Genomic DNA, 18,327 nt, shown 5'->3' with positions numbered 1-18,327 from the left:
GAGAACAAACTCTTCTGCTGTTGTTCTACTCTTCCTACTTTTAAAAACAGGCTACTAATGGAGTACTGCAAAATGTCTTGGTGTTATGTGACTTGAGCACCTGGATCTTTTCACGTTGGAAAGTTGGATTTGTATGTGGTGGTTTGTGTTGGGGGCTAATATAAGTGAGAACAATCAGTGAAGGGCAACTGGTGTCAAGTGCACATGAAACACGTGGTTGCTTTTCTGCTTTGGTGCTGATCCCAAAGAACCCCTTTGTGGTCCATTCCAACGGGATGAATGAAGGTGCCATTGTATAAGTTTGCCTCAGGTTCCACCAAAAGCTGTTTTAACTTGTACTATGGGTGCTCGTGTGCTGTCAGGGGTCTCCTGTGGCCTTGGGTCTATGTAATTAAAATACACAATCTTTATAAAATATAAGCAGTGTTGCATCTTGTTTGGGTTTCACTTTCATGAACATTTTTTTTTCTGTGATCAGACTGGAAGTTGGCAGTGTCAATATGCTGGGTTTTATGTTAAATGTTAAGGACATGAATGTTGTTTTCTTCATGTCGACCAGAAGCTCTTATGTTTTGATCATCTGTGGGTGTTTATAATCCCCATGTTATTTCTGAAAGTTGGATGGAAGGGAGACACTTTGGCACTGCTTCACAGTGCCTGGGAGAAGGCTCTCATCTGGTCTAGGGCTAGTATTCATGTCTAGCAGTGTTGGACTCCAGGAATTATTTTCACAAAGGGGGATACTGCAATCAGGTGCATCTTGGGCTTTATTTTCTGTGTTTCTATTCACAGGGCTTTTCAGTTTCCACAGCAGGATATGAAAAGCACAAACGTTCCTTTAACTTTGGTAGCCAAGATATTCTAATATGAAGGGAAAGATGGGGTAGGGCCATAATGTGGCCACTCTGGTCACTGTCCAAATATTGAACACATAACCTACTAATTGTGGTGTACCTGCCTCTGCTGGCTTGTTTTGTGTCACTGCCACTGTGACTCATCCCAAATGCTGGCAGTGTACTTGAACTGAGAAAGGTAAGAAAATGTGGGATCTGTGGCCTGAGAGGTATTGCCTGTGAATCTTTCTCCCTGGGTCTGGGTGTGCTGAACAATTCAGGCAGCGTACTTCTGTCCACAGTCTATTGAAACATCCAGCTTTCTATGCAGGTAACAGTCAAGTTTCAAAATGAGAAGTTACATGTAACCCATGTCTTCCTCAGAACACTACAAAGGAGAATACCTTGCTCTATGTCATGTCAATTTCCTCACCTCTGCACTAGAGTATTTTAGCATCTTTTTTGGGGAGTCTAAAGCCTTCTGGCAGCAAATTTGTTTGTTCACAAGTAACACAGGCTGTGGCTCAAAGCAACTTTTGCTACAACTGTGTGCTAAGTTGAACCACTGGGGCTGTGTCAACACTGAATTTTTATTAAAGTCAATTTTTAGCTCCCTAGCACAGTGCCCTGCACCTTCTTACTTAATCAGGAGCCTTCTGTCTTTGTGAGAACTTCTTGTTTATTTTGGGTTAATTGCAGTTCCTGTGGCAAATGAATCTTTTGATGCCAGATGATCAGCTGTTTGTCTTTAGCGTGTTTAAAAATGTTAGGTAACTTCCTTACCATGGTGGAATGCATCAAAATCTGTCCCTGCCCACCACTTACTTCCAACATTGGTGGTCTCAGTTTTTAGAAATATAAAGAGTTGCTCCCCTCAGGTTCTGGAAAGACCCTGCTTTGAGAAGATCCTCAGGAGAAGCAGAAGATGCTGCCTGGTGACCTCTGGGTGGTTGCAAGAGGGCTGAGCTTGGTGCAGGGTGCAGGTGTCTGCAAGGCATAGGGAGAGGATGTGCTTAGCTTGGACATGCCAGGTCTGCAGCATCTCTGCAGTGATGGTAAACCCCTAAAGTCCTTGTGGTGGCTGGGTGGCACCACTTCTGCTGTGACTTCTGATCGTGGCATAGCTTGATTTTTGGTTTTCCAAGAACAGAACCAGTCTGATCAACCTCTGGCGTCAGTGGGTTGGGGGCACATTGGCAAACACAAACCACCATGAGTACTACAGCCACTTGGGGAAATGTTCATCTTTCCTTCAGGTCAGCAGAGAGGCCATGCCACAGCAGGGAGCTGTGAATTTCACTTTGTGGCTCTGATTTGCAGGTCTTTTACTGAATTTCTTTATTAGCCTCTCTATTTTCTGAAATCATAGAATCACGGAATGGTGTGGGCTGGAGGGGACCCTAAAGATCATCTAGTTCCAACCCTCCCTGCCACGAGACGGGGTTGCTCAAAGCACCATCCAACCCAATATTTTCAAGGATGGGGGGCATTGGCAGCTTCTCTGGGCAACTTCACGAGGTTCATTTAACAATTGTGGCACTGAAGTACCAGCAGTGACACTTTTTGCAGCCTTAGTTTTACATTTTCCAAAAGATTCACATACTGAGGGTAGACTTGATTTTGCTTTTCGTTGTCCCTGCTTCCAGGATGTCCTCACGTTTCTCCTGAGCCCTCAAGTGATGTCATGGATAGTGGAAAACGCTTATCCCTGAACCAGACACTGCAGATCCAGTCTGAAATACTAAATAAAGAAATAGATAGTAAAATCCTGGAGGCTTTTAGTATCCAGTTTGGGTGGGAAGAGCACTTGTCACCACTAGATGGCACGGGCCGCCCGGCTTTGGGGACGGGCCCTCCTGGCAGGACCGACGCTGCTGAGCTCCTTTGCCGATGCTGTCGCTTTATTATTGTTGTTGTTGTTGTTATTTTAATTAATAGTAATTCTGCAGTTGTTTGGTGGGATTGGGAAGTACAAGGGCAGCTGCTTGTAGGTATTGAGCCTGGTTCTTGTTTGGCTGTATACTGCATACCTGTGGGAATGCATGGAGCCTCGAGTCTAAGGGCACTGGTGCGGTGCTTTACTTTGTAAAGGAAAGTGACCTCAAAACTGTCTGCTTCAGGAAGAGAGGTCTCAAAAATGCCAAGAGAGGTCTGTTTTTTTCTTAACTCTCACCGTGCTTGAGGAAGAAAAAAGCCTACAAAACACACCACTTCTTAGGGTTACAAACATACTGTACCAGTGTCTGCAGCAGCTTGGGAAAAATATTGGTTTTGTGGGGTTTTCCCCCAGTCTGATGGCAAGGGAAAGCTGCCCGCTGTCCAGATCTCTTCAAAACCAGTTCTTGATGTTGCATCCTCATGCTTCTTACAATTGAGATGCAATGTGACATTCCATCCCATCAAAGCTGGTCTAAATCCTGCTAGTTACTGAGCAGGTAAAACAAGGGCTTATGATCAGCTTACTTTAAAACCTTCTCCCAAAGTCTAATATTAGTATTAGTCCAATAGTAGCCTACCATTAATACAAAATATAATATTTATAGCACAATATTAATATTAGATTTGGGGACAGAGAGCCTGTGTAACATTTTCCTTGAATTAAAGACCACAATTCTTGAGAAAAGCTAGGGGATAGAGATATGGTGGGAGCCTTGTTGAGTTACACTGCTGATGATTCTATTCAGGCTAAAGGAGGAGGAAGCACTTTGTTGCACAAAGAGAAGGACTTTGGAGAAAGTCAAAGGGCTTTGGAGAAACCTATTTTCCCCTTATTGAGTAACTCATTTATTACTCAAGACTTACAGTGAGTCCCCATTAGCAAATCTAGCATTTACACTTAGAGGGTTGTTGGCATTAAAAACAAGGATAAAACCTTTTTTTTTTTTTCAGTCTGTATGGCTTGCCAGGGAAATTCAGGCTTATTCCAGCTGTGCAGGTGTGTGCCTGAGGAGTCTTCATCTGCAGTTTGGGTCTGAAGGGCTGCTGCTCTTGTGTTAGTGATCTCTAGTGCTTGCGAGACTCTCCAAGTCAAAACTGAGATGAAATGCTGGGATTAAAAACTGGGCTGTCTGTAACACCAAAGCAGGGCTGAGGGCGGCACTGGCTCTTACACCACTCCTCTGCCTGGCAGCTGGCAGCTCCATGGGGAGCACAAATGCCACTGGAAAGTAGGTGCTTGCCAATGCTCTGCACCACTGCAGCTGTGGCCACCCACCCATCCTGCGGGAGCGTGGACAGGAGGAAGAAGCCTCTGCCCTGTGACCAGCAGGAGGAAGAGCTGAAGCCAACCTTTTGTATGTGTGGTATTTAAGGCTAAAAAAGACAGGGCCTCTCTTTTTCTCTTGGCCAGACTCCAGCCCGAGGCTGACTAGCCAGGATCTGTCTACAAAACCAGTAAATACTTCAGTCACACTGTATTTTCTCCATTCTCCAGGACCCCTGCTCTCAGTTCATGTTAGGTGAGATGTGCTTGTCATCAACACTTTAACCAGGACTGGTGGGTGCTTCAGAAGTAATTGTGATGGAGAGAGAGTGAGCCTGTCCTAGGGAAAGGAAGAAAGTGTGCTAGGATGAGGGGAGTGTGGAGGGACTGGGGGGTTCAGTGCAGTGGGTTCCTTCCCACTCAGGAAACACAGCACAACAGACTAAGGACACCATTTCAAGGTACAGGTACATGACAGGAGCAGTATCTTTTCTAGGATCACCAAGCACTTCAGTGGTGGCTGCAGCACCAGGTTTCTTGGGATGTCCCACATGTGGATAAACACTTCACACAGTAGGTAATGAAAACCTGCAATCTGCTGCCACAGGACATCACAAAGATAAGGTTGTGAACCTGCAGCTACCAACTAATAGATACTTCCATGGGCAAATCCCTAGTTTATAGGATAATGAGAGGTGTAGTCAGTGCTGAGCTTCCTAACATCCAATATCCAATGACTGTGAACACTAGGGAGAGTCGGCCTGCAAATGTACCCTAAGCAGACCCACCTGCCCCTTCAGAAATAGAATGGCCTGACCCACCTAGTAAGTTCTTACTTAAATGTTGTCAGGCTGATAGCTAGAAATGCTTAGAGAACAAAACCAATGGAATACACACACATTCCCTCAACTAAAAAAGTCTTCCAAGTTGAGAATGAAGAAAATATCACAAGTAGCTGTCATATTTACTGCTCTGAACAGTCAGTAAGAAGCCAGCACTCAGTGCAGCACATGGGAGGAGATGGCAGCCTTTCCTGCCTGGGATGCCCTGCATACTGAGCAGGACCAGCAGAGATCAGAGCTGGGCTCTGCCTTTGGGCTTTGAGCTGCAGCCAGCAGGTGTGAGACTGTCCCACCCTCCTGTAGCTGATTTCACCTGTGTAGGGGAACTTTGAAGAGCTAATTAGTTCCTATTCGTGCAAAAAGTATTATTTGTTCTTTCCCTAAAGTGCAAGGGCTAGAGAAAAATCAGGTTTGGAGGACTTGCTTCTGTGTAAATGGAGAGAACTTTAAAAATAGATATCAGCTGGTGATGGAGCCACAGCTGTGGCGCGTGTGTATAAGGCTTGTGCCTCCATCATTGAGCCTGTGGAAAAGCAGCATTGCTGAGGAGCAGAGCCTGCTTAAATGGCCTCCTAGCTGCTTGTCACACAATGTCCTCCTGAGAAGCCATGGATGCATTCATGTGGGAAACACTGAATTTCACTTTTCTCCTTGATTGGTTTTTTCATAGGATGAGAAACTGAGCAATGATCACAGGGCATAGAGATTTTATGCTCTGTTGCCTTGCCTGGAAGTAGAGGTTGGCATTTTCTGCTGAAGCTATTACTTGTGAATAACTTATATGGATCAGATGGGTTGCTCCAAAGATTTTGGTTTGCTGTAGAAGAGATGCTACAGGCTCCTGTTTCTGCCTAATATGGGAATTTTAGCATAAAAACAACTGTAGCAGAGCCCCTCTGATAAGTAGCTGATGAGCTGTAGTGGCTCCATATGAAATACATGAATGATGCGATTTCCTCCCATGCTAGAGCAGCCTGAGGCAGAATCACTTGCTGGAAAACCAGTCAGCTGCAGGGCTCTGGATTATATGGCAGTACTGGTATCCTGTGCTGGCCTCCAAGTAGGTGTGTTTGTTTTGTCCAATAATGTGTTGTTTGTTTGTGGGACACAAGTAGGTTAGGAGTATCTTGGCACTTCTCTATCTGGTTAGCAGCTAATGAGCACAGGGCCTAAATATGTAACTCTTTATTCCTGTGCTGCCAGCTGCCACTGCTGGTCACTGCATAGGCAGTGCCTGGCTGATGCAACACCAAGAATAAGATCTTGAGAAGGTTTTTTTTTTTTCTCAAGAGGAAAATAAAAATGTGACATCTCTTTCAGCTGGATCTACATACTCACCATGTAAGGTACTTACTGTTTGCATTTGTGTCATCCTCATTCCCATACGAGGAGAAAAACAGACAAAAATGGGATAAGGCATATGTGCTGTAGTGGAAAAACATTCAGAGTAAATGAAAAAAGACTTTCACAAATCATTTCTAACTAGAAGAAGACAGCAAATTCACTTTGTCAGAAAATAACTTTGAAACCAACATTTCAAAACTAAGATTTGTTCTATCATTTGACTCTCCTTTAGCCTCTCTCGGTGATTCAGCCCTTCCTGTGCCAAAGCCATTTAACCTGGCATCTGGTGCATGCTCTCCCTGGGAATGAGTGTCTGAAACTGCAGGTTACACTTTTCAGCAGGGCAGAGATGTATGAAGATTACTTATGGAAGGGAGTTACACTTCACCTATCAACCAGCCCTGTGACCTTAAGGAAATCTGCCTCATTTTCCTCTTCTCCTGTGTTTCTCTGCCCTGGTACAAGGAAGAGCAACCTAACCCAGGAATCCTTCAGGCTGGGAGTTCCTAAGGAAGGAGCTCTGTAACCACCTGGATTTTGCACTGCTACAAGCACAAGAGCTGGCAAGAAAACTGCTGGGAGAGTGGAGGCACAGAGCTGTCAGTTACTTGCATGTCCAACTTTTCCCCGATGTGGCACAGAGCATGTTTTTGTTGATGAGCCTGTAGAGCCAGGGCTGATTGCAAAGCCTGAAGGCTGTCTGAGGGCAGGAGGAGGAGGTGGCAGGATTGGGGGTACTCAGCTTGGATGCAGGTTGTGACATTTGCTGGCTCAGGCTCCAAGAGTGCCCTGACTTGCTGAACCCTCAGGACCAGTGCTTTGATGGTACCAATACGAGCTTTAGGCTTGGTGGGCCGGGGGAAGTCCACGAGTTTCTACAGTGTTTTAGTGTTCAGATTGTGACTTGAGCTGTATCTGTGGCCCCACCAAGTTTCAGGAGGCAGGTCTCCAGGTAGTATTCATCATCCTCAAAATTTAGGAGTGTATGATGTGATCATTTGCACCTGCACTGCTTGTCTCAGCTGTCTTTGAAGATCTAAGAAGATGCAGTCAATCATTGGAGCATGGAAAGGATTTGTCTCATCCTAAAGTAGATTAAATCATATAGGTTGGACCCTGAGCAGCTTAAAGGGGACTCTGATGATATTTCTCACAAGCAAATGTCTTTAGATAGGCAGGTGGATTGCCTCTGAGGTGTCTCACACTGAGAGTAGACACAGGCTAATCCAAATTGAGGCATTTCTGAACATCACCACCCATGGAGAGAAAAGGAGGGAGTGAGGAAGAAGCTTTCTTACTCGTGTATCTTGGTGTCTTCAGCAGCTCTACTTCTTAGATGGAACTACTGCTTCTGTGTAATGCCTGTATTTGAGGGACCTGTGGATTTCCACCTTCTCAGGAGCAAAGGCAGCTCTACCTGCTGCTATTTCAGGGTGGAATGAGGTGTCCTGTGCTGTGCAGCCCTGCTCTGACAATATCCATTTGGTCATTGCAGCAATTCCTATGAAAGTGATACAGGTTTCCAGCAAGGCTGTTGTACTTATTCCTTTAGTACATCTGTGGGTGGACAAGTGAAAGCTGTATCTAGAGCAAAAACTAGCTGCAGGTCAAGCACAACAGAATGCACATGCTCATTCATCAAAAATTCATTTCTCTTTGAAATGCCTCATGAAGAAAAGCCAGGTAAATTAACTTCTCCCCTTCTGGAATGCAAGCTAATTACAAGTACCTGTTTCCAACTCAAGTCACCTCCTGAGATAAAAGGCTTTTGGGTGGGCTGGTCCCAACATCCTTCATAAAAACAAAGCATAGGGTAAAAAAACAGCAAAAGTCTATTTTTTCTTTTTCATGTTCATGGCCACTCACCCTTGGGGCTTTTTCTCTTTGCGCTTGACTGGGAATAAAGGAGAACTTGGATCACTGTGTAGCAAAATGCTCTGGGGTCCTCTAACTGCAGAAAAAGTTATAAGATTGATTCCTTTCTGTAAGAAAATTTAAACCCAGAGCAGGCTTTTTTCTTTGTCTTTTCTTATTCTCTGCTCTCCTCCAGATTTTTCTGCTTGTCCTTGACTGTAACCTTCATTTAACCACTTAAGTCTTCCTTCATATAAATAGCAAATACTTCTGGGACATTGTTATAGTGCTTTCCTGGTTGGCAATGGTTTGGGCAACCCTGGCTGCAGTGTTGAGCAAGATAAAGCTGGCTAAATAGGAAGCTGTGAAGGGCCTCTTGAATTTGGTTTCCTGCAGCTTTACATCAAGGAAAGGGCCCTGATCACTCTTTCTGTAATTAAGGGAAATTACATGGAAGCAGAAAAAAAGTTCTTGTGGTTGCAGAGGACAACTCCCCCCACCCAGCAGCAGGATTTTTACATCCCTCCCTTGGTTGACAGGAGCAGGTACTCTGTGGGCACAAGCCTGCATGGAAGCAGGGAACTGTGATTTTTGCCTGGCCTTATGGAATGTGTAACCCTCTGGGAGCCCGCTGCGGGCAGGGGCAGCAGCTGCTGCTGCTCCTGCTGCAAAGGCAGTGCAGAGCAGATGAGCTGAGCTTCATGGATCTCCTGGACATCTGAGACTTCCTGCTCTGTGCTCCTGGTTTTACCACAGTCAGCCTAGCACATGGAATTGTACAGAAGACATCCTTTCCCTTGGTGCTCAGCAGAGAAAAAAGAAGCCCTGTGCGGGCGGTGGTGTGGATGCTGAGCCCATTGCAGTTGCAGCAGCGCTCCTTAGGCACTTGTTTCCCAGGCACTGGGCTTTGCCCTCGGCAGAGACTGGGAGGACTTGTGGAGATGGAGAGGCCAATAGCAACAAGGTGAATTCCTGTGAGCAGCATTATTTGGTGGACTTTGCTTGTGGGGGCAAGGGCCAGAAGTTAAACCCAGAGAGGTGCAGCAAGATGAAAGCAAACTGCAGCTGGATTGTGGGTTGAGCCAAGCCTGATGCTGTCTGCTGAAAAGACAGAACTAAAGAACCAACTGCTGTGAGGGTGTTACTATTGCAAATTAAACCCCAGGAGTGATGAGAAAGTGATCTTCTGCTGAGCACTGCCTCTCCCTCTGAGCATTCCAGCTTCTCCTGTTCAGCAGTCCACAACATCTGAGAGCAAAGGCTGTTTCTGCAGAGACAAGGTTTTATCAGGAGGCACCACGAGCTTTTGCCCATGGGATGGGCAACTACTGATTTTCTGCTGCTTTGAGAGCTGAAGAGGAGGCCTCTACAGCAGCTGGCAGTGTGTATGCCGAGACTGTGCCTTGAAATTTTGACCCAAAATTATTTTTGTGGGTCCTTTGCTCTGGGAGGCCACCCCTAAGTGGTCCTAGCCACTGACCTGGAAGGTGGGGGGATGAAGATCACCCTGATGTGAACCCAGCAGCTTCCCAGGAGCTCAAATCAATGCCCTGGGGAGGTGTTTCTTCCAAGGTCAGACAGCTGACTGGCTATTTCATACTCTGCATAACTCCCTGGCACTGAAGGCTAAATATTTGGGTTTTGAATAGAGAATGATGTACTTGGGTTTCCAAAATGAATCCAACAGCCGGCAATATGTCCAGCATGCTCAGGCCTTGCTCATGATGGGCACTCCACTCCAAATTTAGCTCTAATTAATCAAAGTAAAATTGTCTCTGGTCAGCACATCAGAGGGAAAATGAAGTAGTACAAGTTACTGAGAGTCTGTGCTACCCCTCATGCAACCTCCCAGGAAGTGAAACATCATTCCTGCTCTCTGTGAAGTCAACTGGTTTATAATAAGGCTGGATTAGATATTTTTCCTGCTGCTGTTCACTTTTTGCAGGTACTCTCAAGCTTGGTTTCAATGCCCTCTTGTCAGAAGTCAGAATTTTTGGGAGGGACTTTGCAACGCTAGGTACAACCATAGCTTTGCTGTGATGTTGAAAAGCCACACAGCTGTATCCAGGCTCTTAGACAGAGAAAGCTGCTGTCATAGGTGGAATTTGGGTGCAAGTAGCAAAAATAAATTATTTTATAAAAGGCCCCAAATCTGCATTATCTAGACAGTCCATCTCTGAGATGGGAAAACCTTCTAGCAGTAAAAGGGCTCAGCTGACTTAAGATACTCACATGCAGCTTTTGAAACGGCCAGTGTAACAGGCTGAGATGAAATGAACAGGCATATTTTAGAGTGGGGTGAAATGCTTTGTGTTGTCTTCTGGGACTGGCATGACCCTGGCTTTGCCCTGGAAATGTTTCTGTCTAAATGTTGACTAAAGCGGTGGACATTGTGAGAGGGGAAATGGCAAGGGAAGGTTAAGAATTACCTTTGGAGAAAATCCCATGAGCTTCTAAAGCCTTTAGGTTGAGATTGAGGCATGTTAAGGTAGAGCAGGCAGCCTGGAAGTTGCATAAGGAAAAGCTGAATTTGGATCTGAAAAGCTACAGATGCTTGGCTTGTAGGCAGAGGGAAGGTGTCACTGGTATGACAACACTCTGAAGAGCTGGTGACAGGTGTGGGAGGGACACTTCTGAAATGCAGCCCAGATGTTCATGTCAGAGAGTGCCAAAAGCTCTAGGGCCTAGAAGTTATGGGGGATGTGAAGATGGGGTGTACTCTGGCATCAGGTGATGGTGTGGGAAGTGTGTGTCCTTCACCCATACTGCCTGTGCTGGAGCAGCAGGCAGTGGCTCTGCTGAGGCTGCAGCAGTGCATCACTGTGGAAAAGGCAGGAACTGCACAACCTTGGCTTGCAAGAAATGGCAGAGGTAGCAGCAGGGGGTTGTGCAGTATGAATTATGGCCTGTGTCATATTATTACGAATTGGCAACTTCTCTAAAACATGCCCATGTGGCCACAGCTCTCTGAGACCAGCAGGCACAACTTTCCCAGGAAAAATCCTGGGGAAGGAGGTGAAAAAGCTCAGAGAAAGAAAAAACAATTCTTATCTCTATTTGCTGCTCCTGTTGTTTGGCACATGTGGAATGTGTTATGGAGATTATTTACCAAAGAGGGATTTCTTAATTGGACTCTGGTGATGGTTGTTTGGATTGATTGACCACTTAGGTCAAAGCTGTCATGACTGTCTGACAGGGTCACGTGTTTTTCTTTGGTTTAGTATAGTATTAGTATAGTAGGTAGTGTAATATAGTACAGTATAGCTTAATAAAGCTTTTTTCAGCCTTCTGAAAGCACGGAGTCAAGGCTCTTTACTCCCACGTCGGAGGCTCCTTGCAACAATAATGCCCATTTCAAGGATGGCTCTTGCCTGGTTTTTTTCTCCCTCGCTCATCATCCTGGAAGAGGAAGGAAGTGTTTTCCTAATAAACATGAAACAGTAATTACTTAATGGATGCAGTAAAGAGCCATGTGTGTTCTGCCACTAGTGTGAGGCAGACTTTTTTCCACACTGGCTGTGAGACAGTCATTTCACACTGGCCCTCATCTTGGTTGCCAAACAACAGCAGTTTCTTGACAACTGCATGGAGACATTGTGGCTCGAGGGAGGGGAACAAAGAGGCTCTGGTTTCTATTCTGAACTATTTTGTTTGTCAAGTCCCTTCTTTGTTGTTAGTTGACCTTTTTACATTTAGCAGGGGAGCAAAAATAGAGCACTCCGTGGAAGAGTGCTCCACAGAGTAACCCTGTATCCCCATCTGTCCCCTTGCAATGACATGGTGAGCCAAACCAAGCAGTTTGCTCTCAAGGTTTTCATTGCTCTTACACTTCCTGGCAGAGACATCTTTCATTAGCAGCCAAAAACTGGTGCAAGAACAGTGCCAGCCCTGGACTTTCTCTCTCCTCCTTGCACCCCTGGGTGTTTGACAGGAGGTTGGGCAGTGAGTGCCTTGGCAGAGGTGAAATGTGAAAGTAACTTTAGGGAAAACTTTGTGATCCTTAAAGCCATGGAGTTGTTTCAGATGGAACTCACACCCACATAATGCTCAGCTTGGCATGTAGTAGAAGAGGGGTGCTCTTACCACTGGCTATGGTGCCTATACTGAGCAAAGTTGCTTTTCCAGTTCCTGCATGGCTAATGGCTTCACCAGTAAATGCTGGAGAGGGGGAGCAGGCCAGAATGGGTGGAAGGCACAGCTGTGTTCTGTGACCCCACCTTCCTGTGGGATCGTGTTGAGAGGAACTGCCCCACTCAGGTGAAGGACCACTGTCGGTGCCAGGCTGAGGTGGTTTGGGATGCAGCTCATGCAGCAGGAATGCACACAAGGAACGGGGCAGGATTGTGGCTCAGTGTACTGCAGGCCCTCATAGATGTATTTTGGAGTTGATAGTGTGGCTGAGTTGTATAAATGCTTCACCTGCTGCTTCTGGACCAGCAGAGAAACTGCCTGTCCCTTCCTCTTAAATCACCAAGTCCTCATTTCACACTATAAGCAATGACCAGTGAAAAGATGGAAAATGAGTTCCTCATTTTAGAATGGCTTTGACAGTATCAGCAAGCAGCAATATTTCCTTTTAATATACCTAGAAGACTCTGAAAACAAGAAAAAACAACATGAAGCTGCCTTTTTTATATAAAAAGCTAGCAATTTTAATCATTCAAAAATTACTTTCTACGAGATAACAAACTGTAATACAGGGTTGCAAAGAAAGTTCTCGTTTGGAAAGCACAAACTATCAACATAACCACTACACTTAGAAACACATTTTCACTTTCTAAGAATATACAGTGAAAAAAATGGACAAGGAAATCCAAAAGAATCCCAAACAATGGTACAAAACAGGTTCACACCGATTGCTTTTTGGCAACTGGTTATAGGTTACAAAATCACAACTGCTCTTTCAGGATGTTACACCAGGCCAAGCCTTGGAGCTCATCCTGAGCCAGCTGGGTTGTGCTGGCTTCCACTGACCTTCCAGGAACATTATGCACTCTGGAATGTTATGGTAGTGAACAGTGGTCTTTGCTCTAAGACAAAGGCTGCAGGGTTTCATACACAGCTGAAATGGTTCTGTCACCTCAGACAACAAATCCCATTTCAGTAAGCCACGTGTTTGGCTACAAAATGGGAAAGGCAGGAGTCAGGCAGAAGTGAGAAGTGCCTGTTTCCCAGGTGCTACTGATCTCACAACCCAGCTGTTACCAGTGATCTGGCAAATGTTCTGAACACATTAATGTGGGACCACCTTGAATTAATAAGGACAGTAGTGTTTCTGCTTTAAAAATGCCAGAATCACCTGAATTTTCCTGAGCTACTGCTCACCTTGAAGCACAGCTTTTAGGCTGTGGACCACAGACAAATGGTGTTCTGTGACTTATTTTTAGGGGGTTCACAGAAGGCAACAATGACAAATAAGCTTATATGGGTTTTGGAGCGACCAGCATACATGATATTTCTAAAGGAGCCTAACACTCTGCTAACAGTTTTTAAGGGTCTACATTGAAAATTACTAGGTGGGACTGTATGTATTTACTTATGGAACAGTCCCATTAAAACAGGACATCATTTTTGGCAACAGTGTAGTGCAGAGAACCACCTACACAACAGAATTCTGGAAAAAAAGCCCAGTACTTTAATGGAAATCAGAATTGCAACAGATAAAATTAATTCCCAATAATATGTCCTAGAAAATTAAGTGCTACTTCTTCATTAAATTGTGTATATGCTACAGAGATGTTTAAATATCTGTTATTTCAAATTAAACTATTTTCTTTCCATACAAAATATAATTTGTATGTTAATCCTTCTAAAAGGGACTGGTATTTTGAAACATTGCTCATCCACAGCCTCAAAGATGAGCCCAATGGATCCTGGGATACCCTCAGGATAACTCTTGAGTCCATAAACAATAAGGCTCTCAAACCTGACTGTTAAATTAAATTGCCAATGCAAGGACATACAAAGAAAACATGTATGAAATTACATTGCTGGGAATCCATCCACGGTTTTGAAATCCCAGGTTGCACAGTTATTAGAAGCAACGAAATCTGAATGCCAAAAGATATTAAATATATACAATTCTGCCTTCCTCCTTTGAAGGTCCTGTTTCTTACATGGCCTAAAAATGCTCTTCTCCCAAATGCTGTACACCTTGCTTGATATATTGCTTATTGCAGCTGTGCATGTATGTTGGTCAGAATGACCAAATGTTTTACACAACAAAGTAACATTGACAGGAGTTAAATTTCACAGAATTAATCTATAGAAAGTAATTTCTAAAAAGGGAATGGAGTTCTATGAGAACCATTACACTTGCTTCATGGATTGCTACAAGTAGGTTTCACAACCAAGTCCATACACCAGCATCAAGATGGAATGAAACAAAAAGAGTGCAGCATCCAGTTAACAAATATGCTGAGGAAACAGGCTGTATATACAAAAGATATGCACTGTTTACCTGACACGTAATTTTTAAGGTGCTTAATTGATGTTTTAGGGAAGGTAGCAACATATACATATATGGTGTGTATACAAATCTAAATGTGTATAAGAAACATAATATAGAACCAGACAATATTCCCAGATCCCTGATTTGATTAGACTCTCTAATGCATAAGAATGTATTTAAAATATTTAATAAAAATATCTAAAAAAAGATAATATTTACATAAAAATAGCTCCAGTTTGTCTGCTCTTCTGCTTTGCTGCTCACGGATTGGATTCTGCTGGGTTTCATAAGGACGCCATTTGGGCCAGCGAGAGTTTGAACAACTGTGCGTGATGAGAGAGCTCTGTTACTCGGTCCACCATCTTCTGCAGGGATGCAGTGTTGGGGTAACTCAAGGCAGCCGCCTTGGTGGCCAGAACAACGCTCTTGAGCAGTTCACACAGCTGGTTGCTGGAGTTCATCACTCTGTTGCACATGTCCTGAGTCGTCATCTGCCTCGCGAGCGTGTCCCCAATGAACACGAGTTTGTGCGCGCTCAGAATGATGAATTTGCTGTGTGCCACGAAGATCCGCGGGGGCTGGGAGGAGTTGACACAACTGAAGAAGGCATCGATGGCGTTGAGGAGGGAGTTGAAGTGAGTCTCACACTGGTCGGAGTAGAACAGAAGCAGGCGGCTGTCGTGGGAGGTCTGCAGGGCCTGCGGGGGCTTCCATTTGGAGATATCGTTCTCCACTGGTTTTGTGATCTCTTGCTCCAGACGCTGAAACTGATTGATCTGAAAGGAAAAATGAAAGCTCCCATCAGCAAGTACTCTGGTACGATGCCGTTATGTATTACAATTTCACTTTGTGCCTCGGGACATCCTTGGGTATCCTACCTTATGCTAAGTAAAAAGTAACAGTATATTTTCTAGGATCAAGTGCTTTGATTACCATAAATCCAAATATGCAGAGTGCAGAGGGGAGAAACATCTAAAATACCTCATTTGCATTAAAAAACCCCAACAACACCAACTCCTGAATTTACAGGCTGTTGCTCATTTGGAGTATTCTGAAATCACAAGTGAGAGAGATGGATCCAAGTGGCAATGACTCCTACACAATCTTTAAAAAGCTGTCATCTCTGTGGGATTTTGATATGAAAACCCTTTTATCTCACCTCCTCACTGCTTGTACAATTTTCTGCCATACAACATGGCAACAACATACTGAAGAATTAATATGAGGGAAAAGTGACAGCCCTTGATCTTGTGAACCTACTTTTCTTAGCACCGGAAGTGATGTTCAGCACAACATTTAAGCTGATGGTATTGATGTTCACTGAGCAGATGTGAAGATGGCACATGAATTCAGTATGGTCCAGTGATTAAGGCCCTGGATGGCAGGTCAGAAAAGCATAGGTCTCAAGCTGGCTTTGTGACTGACCTGCTGTGAGACAATTTCACCTGTGGTGAAATTTTAGAGTTTTTAAACTCTTTGCTTTTTATTATCTATATCCTTTGCATGCTGCTAAGGGCAGGGCCCCTCCTGCTCTATTTGACCAGTGCTCCCTATGTGGGAGGAATGCTGCATTTTAGGGCAATTATACACCTGGGAGAATATACCTGATGGTGCTCTAGCTCCATTTTGCTCTGCTTGATGATATTTTCTTTCTCCAGAAGCTCCTTCTGTTGCCTTTCAAACTCTTCTTTCCCCTGTTTTGTATAACATAAGAGACTGTGTTAAAACTGCTTCTGAGCTAAATGGCAGCTCACAGGTCAAGAAAGAGGCTGCTTTGTATTGGCTTTTTCACTGGCAGTGCCCCACTAAGAGTGCAGAAAATGAAAGGATAGTGTGGCAGAGCAAAAGGCTGTCACTATTAGAAATCCAACAGTCCTCTTTGACAGTAAGTAATCATCCTGGTGAAATTATCAGAAATCTTGAATACACATTAGCATGGCAATCAATTGCTGCTTTCCCACAAGAAGCTTCCAGAAAAACCACAAACAATTTCTACATGCAGAACAAGGTGTTGGGTTTACCTACCTGCAGGTGAACATAATCATAGTCATCCATCCAGCTCTTTTCTGAACCTTCACTGGTGGCACTGTAAGGGTGCTGGCATTTACCCAGGAGGGGGGGAAGGGAGCTGCAGTGGTTCTGTGCCTTTTCTCCATGCCGCTGCATCTGAGGACTGTCATACACACAGTCAGGAGCGTTCATTATGTTCTCTGCTATGGTTTTGACATGGGAACTGCCCAGTGCCTGTCTGAAGAGCAGCTCAGCATTGACACTGATGGTGGTGGTCAGCTGCTTGGCATCGTCCGGGACCGTCCTTGCCACCATAACGAACCGATCCAGGTCATCGCACTTGTTCTGCACTCTGTTGACAGCTAGGACATTCAAAGACCAGCTGTAGCTGTTCAAGTCATGACTGGTTTGGGTAAGGATCTGGTGAGAGTCCTCCAACCTTTGCACCTCCCTCCTCATTTTGTTGAGGAGGCTGAACTCAGGCAGGCAGGAAGCATTGGCTGCTGATCCTTTGGCAAACTGGAGGTACTCCAACAGCGACTGCTCTACCTTATCCACAGCAGCGTGAATTTCATTGATGTGTTTCTCCATATACCCATAGGACCGCCAGTCTGGTGCGATGAAGGCTGTGAGGTGATTGACAGCTGCCTCCACCATCTGCTGGAGGCGATAAAGCCTCTCTATGGCAGTGTCTGGATCAAGGATTAGTCTTTTGTCCTGTGCAGTTGATGCTGAATGAGAAGAGTCTTTTGATGTCGTTGACGATGTGGACATGTTACTCCTCGTGCTTCCTGTGCTGGAGAAAGACAACCTATTCATCCCATCAGTCACATCCTGTAAGCCTTTATTGTCTTGGAGGACTGGTGGTGGCACATCATAGACACCTTCTCTTCCTTCTGCAATGGGATTTTCACTGAGTCCTGTCTGTTGTCCTGGGAATGCAACTCCCCTCGGGGTATCATAAACATCTTTTTCAGGTGCAATTTGCTGTCCAAGAAAATGGTTTTGATGGTTTGTAGGGATGTCATAAACACTCTGTGTCTGCGGCATTCCACCTGGCAATAATAGGCTCTCAGGAGAAAATCTATTAAGTTCTTTTCCAGTTGCTTTGGTAGTGGGAGGAGGAATATCATATACTCCTTCTGGTCTTACACTGTGGCCCACTGAAGATGAAAAATCCTGCAAGTTTTCCCTCAGGGCTGTATCATCTTGGCATGCAGATGGAGGTGCAGCATAGACCTGGATCACAGAAAACAAAACATGAAACCTTTGACTAGAATAGCGAAATATTTACCATCTTCCATTTGGGATGGAAGATCTGCTACTGACTTTCAAAGAGTCAGACACTTAAGTTTCACTGAGAGTCAGTTTTAATATCTCACTTTTATCACTCATCTCGATGCAAATCCCCACAAGCAGCAAAATCCAAAAAGGCAGCATGCTGCCACAAAGATAATGTAGGTCTAATTATCAATTTATAGTTCATAACCTTAATTTTGATGCAGTGCTTCACCAGTTTTAACAATTTAAAAACCTAAGGAAGTTTTTGAAGTACTGAATCTCCTTCTCCTTCAGGATCCTACATGAATCCTTGTTATAACATGTCTTTGGCCAGACACGAAAATACAGGATCTTGTGGAAACAAAATAATGCTTACCCCTTTGGCAGGTGGTATGTCATACACTCCTAAGGCTTTTGCTTCTCCCATGGGAACTGGAAGTGCAGGCCCCTTAACCAAAGTGGGGGGAATGTCATATATCTGAAGAAAGAATAAATTGATTACAGAAACAA

At 44.6% G+C, this 18,327-nt stretch overlaps 1 protein-coding gene across 3 annotated transcripts in view; it reads right to left on the bottom strand.

Moving 5' to 3' along the window:
- Positions 1-13,687: 13,687 nt before the first annotated feature.
- NEDD9 (neural precursor cell expressed, developmentally down-regulated 9) overlaps positions 13,688-18,327 on the bottom strand; it is a 38,561-nt gene continuing 33,921 nt past the window's right edge. For all 3 annotated transcript variants that reach the window (XM_036378650.1, XM_036378649.1, XM_036378651.1), the window contains exons 4-7: positions 18,194-18,295; positions 16,552-17,775; positions 16,131-16,220; positions 13,688-15,302 (exon numbers count right to left, since the gene is read on the bottom strand). In XM_036378650.1, coding sequence (XP_036234543.1) covers positions 14,811-15,302; positions 16,131-16,220; positions 16,552-17,775; positions 18,194-18,295 — 1,908 coding nt within the window. In that variant the 3' untranslated portion in view covers positions 13,688-14,810. The remainder of the gene's footprint in view (positions 15,303-16,130; positions 16,221-16,551; positions 17,776-18,193; positions 18,296-18,327) is intronic.

The sequence above is a fragment of the Molothrus ater genome, chromosome 1, assembly GCF_012460135.2.
Source record: "Molothrus ater isolate BHLD 08-10-18 breed brown headed cowbird chromosome 1, BPBGC_Mater_1.1, whole genome shotgun sequence".
Lineage (NCBI taxonomy): Eukaryota > Metazoa > Chordata > Aves > Passeriformes > Icteridae > Molothrus > Molothrus ater.
The sequence above is the reverse complement of the archived record's forward strand: the minus strand, read 5'-3'. Positions and strand labels throughout refer to the sequence as shown.